Source organism: Myotis brandtii, unplaced genomic scaffold, assembly GCF_000412655.1.
Source record: "Myotis brandtii unplaced genomic scaffold, ASM41265v1 scaffold82, whole genome shotgun sequence".
In the NCBI taxonomy this organism is placed as follows: domain Eukaryota; kingdom Metazoa; phylum Chordata; class Mammalia; order Chiroptera; family Vespertilionidae; genus Myotis; species Myotis brandtii.
The window spans coordinates 9,017,559-9,029,120 of NW_005371324.1; the positions used below are offsets into that span (position 1 = coordinate 9,017,559).

The window sequence follows — 11,562 nt, forward strand, 5'->3', positions numbered from 1 at the left end:
ATCAAGAGCTAAAAAGCAAGCACTACTCAACATATTAAGTAGACATTTGTAACTTAGTGAAGTATTCATTTCTGGCAAAATTATGTTATATATAGAAGCTATTCCAAACAGTATTTTAAAAAGCTTCTCATTTAGCCAAATTAGCCAAATTATTATATACTTTAGATCATGCCCAATTAGATGCCAAATTGCATACTGCAATTAAAATTTTAATGTTAGGGTTTTATATTCTGAAATTAAATCTCTTATCTGAAGGCTTTTTATTTTATCATCAGCAGCTTCAAATAGTGACCTAAATAAGGCAACATATCAGCTCCCAAATTAGGCCCCAAAAACCAACAATAAGTTGTATGGAGCTTTTCACTCAAGGCAATGAATAAACAGCACAAGATGAGCTGTTACTCTGCCTATAACTGCTTCCTCTCCCTTCTCTGTGCATACATTTTCTTCTAATTATTGCTCTACAAAGTATTTTTCTAAAATATTAATTCATTGTGAATCGTAAAGTATTTTGGTAAAGTACAGTTTTAGGTTAAAAAATGTTTTTTGAGCACTTGACATTTATAATCTAGGAAGCCAGTTTTTCTAAGACTGCTAATGAAACTCCATTTTGGTATAGATTTGCAAGTCAATTCCACCAACTAGTATTTCTGTAACTACACATGCGTTACACCTTATGATTACATTTCAAGGTTTTCTGTTAGTCCTGTCCACAATTCTTACAAAGTAATTTAACTCTGTTCCTATGCTTTAAGCCCAAGATACTTAAAATTCATATTTAATTTCAACAAATATAAATCATAGTGGTGAAAAACAGCATACTAAAAGTTCAAAGTTCTCAGTTATGTTTTTATTTTTAAAATGAAATCATCTCCAAATCATTTTCCTGTCTCTGCCACTATTTGACTCTGAAAATCACTCCCTGCGTATTTCAGCTTCCCTTATTAAAATACTCACTTAAAAGTGTATTTTTCTGTAAGCGCCAAACTCTCATCAATAAATATTGCTATGAGCGTCAATATAATATGCTACTAAAAAGTAGAAGACTGGTAGCAACCCATTGGTGTGTACTAAGATAGTGACAGGCCTCCAACAAACAAACAGACCTTGAACCACAGCAGACAGATGATGATAGAAAATCCTAGATGAAGAGTTAAAATATAGATTCCTTTCCACCCTCTAGCAATTCAAAGGGGTTATCTCACCTCTGTTCTGCTAGGCCGTACCAAAGAGTATTGTGTATATTTACTAGTCTATGTAGGTTCCATTTTTGTGGTGGTTTGGTTTTTGTCAGCCAAGGAAAACTACTCACAGCAAGTCAGTGCTGCCTCCTTTGAGTGGCTTGTCAACATGAGTATGTGCGAACAGTGGAGTTGTCTAACCTCTGCAGTCTTGAAGAGGCAACTGCAAATGGAGAAAAGGGCTTTAGAGGGACTTGGACGATTGAGTACAGAATTTCAGATGAGAAAGATTTCTTTTCCCTGCATAAAGGGAGCCTGAACTTATCAGTAGACATTCTTTCTCTCAGGTATAAGCCACTCACATTCCTTTTCTCTAGACCAAGTTACTAATGAAAATGTATTCCAATGCGATTCAACTGAGCTTTCAGGCTGTGCCTTCTCCTGAGATGAAATCTGCAACAAGAGCAGCTCCCCAGGGCGCTTCTGTTTTTAAAGCAAAGATGGCTCTTAGAGGATTTAGTAGGGTGGGTGTTTTCCCTTCAGAGTATTGAAGGGGTTCTACACTAATTTTAATCATGTTAAATTACTCATAAATTTCGCGAGCATGTTCCATAATATTAACAAGTTAGGAAACATGTGAATCAAAGGTCACAGTTTATGTGGGAATGAATTTTAAAGGCCATGATAACTGTAAACTTGGGAAGAAACAGTTCTAGGTGATTGCCATAATAGAGTGGGGCTATTTGCTTTTTAATGCTTATCAAACAGAAATAATTTTGTGACTGCATGCCTAGTTGTCTCTCCTCCGGAAAGGCTATTTTCCTTTGGAAAGTAGGTAACACAATTCTAATGTCCACAGAAGGAAGTGCTCATTGGGAAATGACTGTTGGTTTTGTGTTTGTTTAATTCTCTTCTCATGGTTGTGCTTGTTTATTTACGGCCTTCTACCTTGGTCAAAGGTGAGAGTATCTGATGAGTCTGAGTTCCTAAGGTGACATATAAAACTTGAAATATTCAAATATGTGGATGGCAGTGGAGTTAATTTCCATTTACTACCTCTAATTAAACAAATTATTTAATTTAGGAATAGAAAAGAAACACAAATCATGCTGATGCTTATTAATCTTCCTAGGTGTGAACATTTTTCTTTTAGGATATTATAAATCATTGTTTAAATGTAAATAAAGTGCCATGAGTTCATGCATTAGCAGTTTGCAAAAGAGTCTGGTCTGATGAAAGCAAAGCAAACTTCAAGCAGAGCAAACCAACTCAAGAAAACAATTCCGAAAAGCTATGCAAGGTCAGAGAATGATACTAGCATTTGCTAAACAAGCTTTTCACTTTATAAGCAGAAATGCAAAACATCTGTACCATCCGTCGCCATTTTCCTTGACTGCCCAGATGTTGTGGTTAACCTGAATCCGGCTGGTAATGTTTCTGAGGACCCAGGCATCATGCTGATTCCATGTACTTCACGGGGAGGAAACTGCCTTCTCCAGGTTGACCCACGCCTGAAATTCTTGTCATCGCTCTGCCAGTACAGAGTTAAAATGTGGAACATTGATTATTTACATTCAGTCCATCAAGTATCCTATATAATAAAAGCCTAATATGCTAAGTGTCTGGTCGTCTGTTTGACCAATCAAAGCGTAATATGCTAATGATATGCTAAGGCCACTCAACTGCTCGCTATGACATGCATTGACCACCAGGGGGAAGACAGTAGACCGGTCAACCAGTCATTATAATGTGTAGTGACCACCAGGGGGCAGATGCTCAACACAGGAGCTGCCCCCTGGTGGTCAGTGCGCTCCCACAGGGGGAGCACTGCTCAGCCAGAAGCCAGGCTCACGCTGGCGAGCGCAGCGCCAGTGGCAGGAGCCTTTCCCATCTCCGTGGCAGCGCTAAGGATGTCCGACTGACGGCTTAGGGCTCCCGGGTTGTGAGAGGGCGCAGGCCGGGCTGAGGTACCTCCTCCCCTGAGTGCACGAATTTCATGCACCAGGCCTCTAGTACATATATAATGTTATGCTTTATTTTGATTACAAAATGAAAATGCAGGAAGTTTGAAACAAATGTTTTTGTAAAGTTTTCATATGATTTCAAATCCAAGGTTTGTCATCTATAAAAGGAAACATCTTTGAAAACCTAAAATAAAATCCCAACATTTTTCCAAAAATTATACTTTGTTGCACTTTATGCAAACTGGTTTTATGGTACAATATACTTAGTGGAATAAGTGTTGGCTCATATACTTGAATATCTATTTTATAAATGTTGTTTCTATATGTACAAGATATATATATTATAGAAATCTATATTTGATACAGCCTGGCTCATATCGGATGCTATAACCCATATTCTAAGTAAGAAACTCAATTTGTCACATGTTAGATTTTAGCTGATACAGAATTATCTTTTTATTTGTTGAAAAACCTGTGAAGCCTGGGCAACATCATTGCAATAAATGCATGTTCCCTTTAGATACCACTAAAAGCATAACGTAACTCTGGTTGCTGTTTTATAAATGTAATTCTAGTTGCTGATTCTATTATATATGGATGATACATTTTTCCCCCTCTCTGTGCATACATAAAGTACCTACACAGACACAATTCTTTTCTCTACATTGATTAGCACCAATATGTAATTTAGCATTTAATTAATATCATTTTTGTATCTAATTCTAAGGAAAATATTAGCCATCCCACATAGATCTTACCTTCTCATATTACTAAGTTTCTCATCTAGGGAAGGACTGTCTATTCCTTGAACTTATAGCTAAGTATGCATGGTTGACCCACTAAGTCATTCAGGTGACTTCATTTTAACATAAGGAATGATTGACATTCAGCTCAAATTATCATTGTTATAAATAAGTAACACTATAAGGGATTCTTCATCATAGATTGCGAATTTAATTAAGTGACACACAAGGTCACTGTAATGATATATATCCACTGCTCTCAGAATTCTTATTATCAATATCTAAATTTTGTTTAGATTTGGTAGACATTTTACAGTTTGAGAAATGTCTGCACCTCCTCCTCTGTTTGGTTTTACATTGACCTAGATCTCCAAATGTTCACTAATGCAGAAAAGAAGCAATGTTTCACAGTTGTGGCTTCTCTGACTTCTTGAGTCTTGGAGAAGTTGTTGCATCAACTCAGATATCCTTCAGTTCTACATAATACTATTTTCCATTGTAGGAATAACAACTCTTATAATGTACTAGAGGCCCATGCAGGAAGTTTGTGCAGGGTAAGGTCCCTAGTGGCTGCCGCCTGCCAGCCAGGGCCTTCCTTCATTCTGCACCGCCCCTGATGGTCAATGCATATCATAGCGAGCAATCGAACTCCTGGTCAGTGGAACTCCCAAGGGGACACTTTGCATATTAGGCTTTTATATATAAAGATGAGTGAAGGGCTCAAAAATAAGCCATACATTTAAGAATTTAAATCATGATATCATGATTCTTGACTTCTGCTCTTTCCACACAGTGTTACTGTAGAAAGTTAATGGGAACAATAAAGCAGCAACATCATGGGGAAAAATCTATGAGATGAGTTCAAAATATATCCTCTCAATTGAAGTCAAAGTCTGTGGAAGCACATGAGTTCTCAAATTATTTGAGTTGAATCTGAATGTGATCAACCCCAGAAACAAGTCCACTCTGGTTGTGGGCAAGCTGTTTAGTTCATTTGTTTATACTAAAAAACAAACAAACAAAAAAAAACAAAAACACAAAAAGCAACAAACAAAAAGCTAGGACAAAAAATAATAAAAGGTTTGAATGATAAAATCATTTGCTGTATCTTTAACAATAATAAGAAGAAGCTGTATGATTTAAAGACAGATAATCACATTCTATTCAGAACTCTCCTCTTGTTACTTTCAGGAAGCAGCTCTATCAATCACCCAGGCTATGTCCCTACCAGACAGCTCCTTCAAGTCAGTCTGCATTTTAGAATCCAGCAACGTGACAGGCTCTTAGTGCTTTTTATTACAATGTTTTTGCAACTTTTAAGCAAGAAGAATGTTGTATTTAAAAGTGTGTACTGGTATATGCACACTATCTTTGATTCAACAATTAATAATAAGGATTTAAAAGATTATCAACCTACTTATCCAACTAACATCAGTTAAATATTAACTGGCTTTAAAAAAATATTACTCATTATCCTGATTGGACAGGAGTATGAATTTGTAGAGAGTTAGCTGAGGTCAGGGCTGTAGAGTTTACTGGCCTTCAACCTCCTCCACAAAGGCAGTTTGGGTTTTATAATAACAAGATCATCGGCCCTGTCCATTTGGATGTGGAATTGTTGTATCACTAGAGTTTTCTGCATTCATTCACAAAACTATTTTAATCAGCTTTTCTTTGTAGCTAAGAAAGAGCTGCATTTTGTGACACACAATTATGCATCTCTTCAAGCTCACGTTTCCTCACTGCTTCCTAAGAGACAGTGTAAAACTCAGGGCTATTAAAGTTCACAGTGACTATCAAGCAGAGTCTGCTAATATTGCTTGTATTTCTTTCTTTTATGTTTATTAAAAAAAAACCCACTTTCTTTTTAATGTATTGATTTGAGAGAGACAGAAAGAGAGAGAGAGAGAGAGAGAGAGAGAGAGAGAGAGAGAAATATAAACTTGTTGTCCCACTTATTTATGAATTTATTGGTTTATTGTATGTGCCCTGACCAGGGATCAAACCTGCCACCTTGACATTTCGGGATGACACTATAACCAACTGAGCTACCGTGCCAGGTCCCTTGTATTTCTTCCATCTCAAGAGGCTACTTAGATGTTTATTATTTTTCAAATCGTTTAAACACGCAAATATGATGTATAGGGATTCTTACACTCAAATCCTACAACTGGTAAAATGTTATTATGTTTTTAAGGAACACTCAATATTGCTACCTAAAATTATGAAAAGTTCCCCACTTATTCAAAGACGTTTTCTTCATTTTAATATCCTAAAATTTCCTGTGAAGATATACTGATATTTAAGAAATAAGCACATTTCTTATTAAAAGCTAAACTTATTAGGACTGGTGTTATCATTACTTACAATTTTTTAAAAACTGTCGCTTAATGTTATTTTGCATTCACAGCTCATGAAAAACAGTCTTGTTTTGAATTACATCTTAGTGTTTCTGACTGTTGATATGATAACATTTACGAATTCATGAAGTTCTTTCAAAAATAAAATGAGTAATAAAATGTAATATTTAGGAACAATACTGGGGGAAATTCTAGATCCTATCCATGGAGCAAGCATCTGATTAATTTTGGGGTGCTATGCCTTGAAGGCCATTTTGCTTGTACTCGCAAGATCCTTTTGAATGAGAGATGTGCATCATTTTCGGCTGCAATATTTTGCATAATAAACAAAACTACGGGCTGAAATGGGCCACAGGCATCTGGCCAAGTCAGCATTTATGCTGATTTCTTTATCCACTCCCTAATGCACCTGGCTGGACCCCTTAGGTTGCATGTATTTACTGTTGTAACAACTAACCATTTGTACTTTTAATCTAGAAAAAAGTTGTCACTTTTAAGAGTTTGTTGTCACTGATATGAGACCCCTTCCATCACATGGAACATTACAATGTCTGTGTTTTCTTGTTTTCACTTAGAAGCTCCAGGGGTCTATCTGAAGTTCAATATTTTTGCCACCAGATGGGGATATTTCTTGATACACAGCTTCAGTAAAGAGAGCAAAATGAGAACCTAGAAAGGGTCTTCATCGTGTTTTTTAACCACTATGTAAACATTTCAGATAGACTAGGAGATACTTTTTTTTTTCACCTGAAGTAATAAATCAGAGACCAAAGCAGCAAGATAAAACAAGGACTAGCTAGTTTGATACTTTCCTGCTATTTTGGCAATTCATTATTTAAAATCACATACTGATGCAAAAATCAATCACTCAGTCAAATCACAAGTTGATTTTCCTATTAGCTTAAAAAGCAGTATTTTACTGAGGTATGAAACACATTAAATTTTATTTTCAAAACTAAAACCTTTGGGGAAAAATATCATAAATGCCTTTTTTAGATGAAAACATATAAAAGTGTATTTTATTATTTTTTTCCCATTTCTTTCCATTATGAGTTGACAGAATGCTATATAACAACGACTAAAATAGAAAGACTAGAATGTTCCATAGGAAAAAAAATGTAAGGAACTTAAGGGGAAATTAGAAAAAGGAATGGAAACATTTTCCTAATCCTATAGAAAGGCAAATGAAACTCATAAATTATTATTACAGTACAAGTAAGTTTTTATGTTCATTTTTTTTCTTTCTAAATGAAATGTACACCTTTGTGGCTGGACCCCTTAGGTTGCATGTATTTACTGTTCTAACAACTAACCATTTGTACTTTTAATCTAGAAAAAAAAGTTGTCACTTTAAGAGTTTGTTGTCACTGATATGAGAGCCCTTCCATCACATGGAACACAATGTCTGTGTTTCTTGTTTTCACTTAGAAGCTCCAAGGGTCTGTCTGAAGTTCAATATTTTTGCCACCAGATGGAGATATTTCTTGATACACAGCTTGAGTAAAGAGCAAAATGAGAACCTAGAAAGGGTCTTCATCCTGTTTTTGAACCACTATGTAAACATTTCAGATAGACTAGGAGATACCTGGCTGGACCCCTTAGGTTGCATGTATTTACTGTTGTAACAACTAACCATTTGTACTTTTAATCTAGAAAAAAGTTGTCACTTTTAAGAGTTTGTTGTCACTGATATGAGACCCCTTCCATCACATGGAACATTACAATGTCTGTGTTTTCTTGTTTTCACTTAGAAGCTCCAGGGGTCTATCTGAAGTTCAATATTTTTGCCACCAGATGGGGATATTTCTTGATACACAGCTTCAGTAAAGAGAGCAAAATGAGAACCTAGAAAGGGTCTTCATCGTGTTTTTTAACCACTATGTAAACATTTCAGATAGACTAGGAGATACTTTTTTTTTTCACCTGAAGTAATAAATCAGAGACCAAAGCAGCAAGATAAAACAAGGACTAGCTAGTTTGATACTTTCCTGCTATTTTGGCAATTCATTATTTAAAATCACATACTGATGCAAAAATCAATCACTCAGTCAAATCACAAGTTGATTTTCCTATTAGCTTAAAAAGCAGTATTTTACTGAGGTATGAAACACATTAAATTTTATTTTCAAAACTAAAACCTTTGGGGAAAAATATCATAAATGCCTTTTTTAGATGAAAACATATAAAAGTGTATTTTATTATTTTTTTCCCATTTCTTTCCATTATGAGTTGACAGAATGCTATATAACAACGACTAAAATAGAAAGACTAGAATGTTCCATAGGAAAAAAAATGTAAGGAACTTAAAGGGAGATTAGAAAAAGGAATGGAAACATTTTCCTAATCCTATAGAAAGGCAAATGAAACTCATAAATTATTATTACAGTACAAGTAAGTTTTTATGTTCATTTTTTTTCTTTCTAAATGAAATGTACACCTTTTTAGAAAAGTATAAAGGAGATTTTGGAAATTAGTTTTCAACTTCTTCAATTTAATTTACCTGCAAAAAGCAAGGTAGTATTTTTTGAAGGGAAGGTGAGAAAGTATATTTATATACATTTTCCAAAAGCATTACTAGTTTGTCTTAATGCATTCATTTAACCAAGTGAGGTTTTCTTGTGTATAACATTAAAGCCATAAAGTGATGCCTCAGCCCCATAGAGGTTCCCTCATCTCAATTAGGTTCAAATTTTTTGTTAATCCTCACCTGGGGATATTTTTCCCCATTTATTTTTAGAAAGAATGGAAGGGAGGGGGAAAGACAGAGAGAGAGAAACATCGATTCAATGTGAGAGCGACACATCAATTGGTTGCCTCCCCCATGTGCCCCAGGGTGGTTGAAGCCTGCAACCTGGGACCCTTCAGTCCAAGGGCCGATGCTATAATCACTGAGCAACCGGCTAGGGCTAGGTTCAAAATTTTAATCATATTTTCCAAATCTCCTATATCTGTACTAACTGATTATATCTATGTGTCTTATGAATTTGTAATATTTTTAGTCTCTCCCACTATGATTACAAAAATATCTACTTCTATGTTTAGATCTGTCTGATTTTGCTTTTCCTATTTTAAGTCTATATATCACATGCATACAAATTTGCCACATCTTCCTTTTTATTAGAAAATACCCATTTTATATTTAGTAATGCTTCCTGCCTTAAATTATCTTCTGATATTACAAAAACCACAGCAACTTTCCTTAGAGCTTGCTTACCGCCTCTACTTCTGACTTATCTATGACCTTATATTTATGGTTGGAAAGAGCATATAATTGTTTTAATTTTTCAATGGTCTCTTTAATCAGATTAGTTAATTCCCTTTCACTTCATACTATTGTTCAGATATTTGAGTTTAAAGCTACTATATTTCAATTTGTCTTACCTGTCTTTTTTTCCTTTTCTCTCCTTCCTTGCCTTTTTACAAACTATGTCATTTAAAAATTATTTTATTCTACCACTCCATTAGCTTTTAAAGCCTGTAATATGCATCTTTGATTTATAATCTACTTCAAATCAGTACTTTTATCACTCCTAGATAATGCAAAGAACTTTAATTTAATTCCATGTATTCCCTTCTCGCCTTTTGCATTATAGTTGTTATAATATATATTATTTCTATGTGAAATTCAAATTCCACAGACATTACTATTTATTGCTTTTATTATCATTATTAAAATTTCCCATACATTCCTTCCATTCTCCTTATACTGCCTGTATTTAAAAATGTTCTGTAGGATTAGTTTCTTTTTGCCTTATTAACTCATTCTAATATTTATTTTCTCTTTGGATTTTCTGGTAATGTAATCTCTCAGATTTTATTTGTCTGAACTTGTATTAATTTTGCCTTTAATATTGATGGGCATACAGTTATAAGCTTTTAGATAAGAGGTTAGCTTTAAGAAAAATTTTAAGGATGTCATTCCATTTTTCTCTGGTGTTATTTTAGTTGTGGAGTCAGACACCTCATGCTGCTCCTTTGAAAGTAATGTGGAGTTTTCTCTGGCAGATTCAAAGGTGTTTTTTTTATTTTCATTATTTTTTTATTTTTGGTGGGTCATGATATTCAGCAGTTTTACTACAATGTATCTAGATATATTCCCTCCTCACCCCCTTTCCTTTGTTACTTGTTGGACATGCATAGGGTATTGTGAATCTGTGGTTTGTTTTCAGTATTTTTCCCCCCAAATCTCCACCATTATCTTCAAATATTTCATCTTCCTCATTCTCTCTTATCTCTCTTTCTGGGATTCCAATTATACCTGTACTAGATTCCTATGGTCAATTGTCTCTAATGATCTGTTTTATAGCATTCATTCTTTTGTTTCTTTTAATGTAGGTCTCAGGCCACATGTTTTCAAGTGATGGGTCTTTTTTAAAAAATATATTTTTATTGATTTCAGAGAGGAAGGGAGAGGAAGAGAGATAGAAACGTCAATGATGAGAGAGAATCACTGAACGGCTGGCTCCTGCACACCCCCTACTAGGGATCGAGCCTGCAACCCAGGCATGTTCCCTTGACCAGAATTGAACCTGGGAAGTTGTCCCAGAGACTCCTCACACTATCTTCATATTTTTGGATTCTTTTTGCTTTTTGCTTTTCTGGATGGGTGTTTTTTGCTTCCTCGTATTTCAAATCTTTGATTAGATTCTTGGGATCCTCTAGTCTACTGTTGAATTTCTGTATATTATTCTTTATTTCAGACACTGTATACTTACTTTCTGACTGTCCTTTTCCATTTTTTTTGCATTCTCATTAAAATCCTTGAAGGTCTCACTAAGTTCCTCAGAGGTTTTTAGAAGATTCTTGAGTAACCTTATAACTGTGGTTTTGAACTCTATATCCAGTAGTTTGCTTTCCTCCATTTCTTTCATTTGTGACATTTTTCTTTGTCTCCACATTTTCGCTGCTTCCCTATATTGATAGAGTGGCTTTGTGTGGTAGGTGTCCTATAAGGCCCAGTGGCTCAGCCTCCCCAATCACCTGAGGTGGACACCCTTGGTGCATCCCTTTGTGGGCTGTGTGCACAGTCTTGTTGCAGTTAAACCTTGATTGCTGTTGGTATCACTGGGAGGAAATGACCTCCAGGCCAATTGGCTGTGAGGATCCACTGTGTCTATAGTGGAAGAACTGCTGTGTTGGAGACACCCTTATGGGGCAGGACTTGCTTCAGTGGGGCTTTGTTGCTCACCGAGTCTGCCTCTTGAGTGTGTCACTTATGGATGTGAGGAGTTGAAATCTGGTATATGACCACTGGGCACACTGGCTCCTGGATCTCCAAGGAGTTGCAAAGTCAGCCACTGCCTGAGGCCACCCA

At 35.5% G+C, this 11,562-nt stretch overlaps 1 protein-coding gene across 1 annotated transcript in view; it reads right to left on the reverse strand.

Annotated features, from left to right (window-relative positions):
• The window catches only part of PPFIA2 (protein tyrosine phosphatase, receptor type, f polypeptide (PTPRF), interacting protein (liprin), alpha 2), a 485,860-nt gene that overhangs the window by 2,114 nt on the left and 472,184 nt on the right, over window positions 1–11,562 (reverse strand). The window contains exons 29-30 of the mRNA XM_014531636.1: window positions 2,553–2,747; window positions 1,313–1,404 (exon numbers count right to left, since the gene is read on the reverse strand). Of these exons, the coding sequence (XP_014387122.1) occupies window positions 1,346–1,404; window positions 2,553–2,747 (254 nt within the window). The 3' untranslated portion in view covers window positions 1,313–1,345. The remainder of the gene's footprint in view (window positions 1–1,312; window positions 1,405–2,552; window positions 2,748–11,562) is intronic.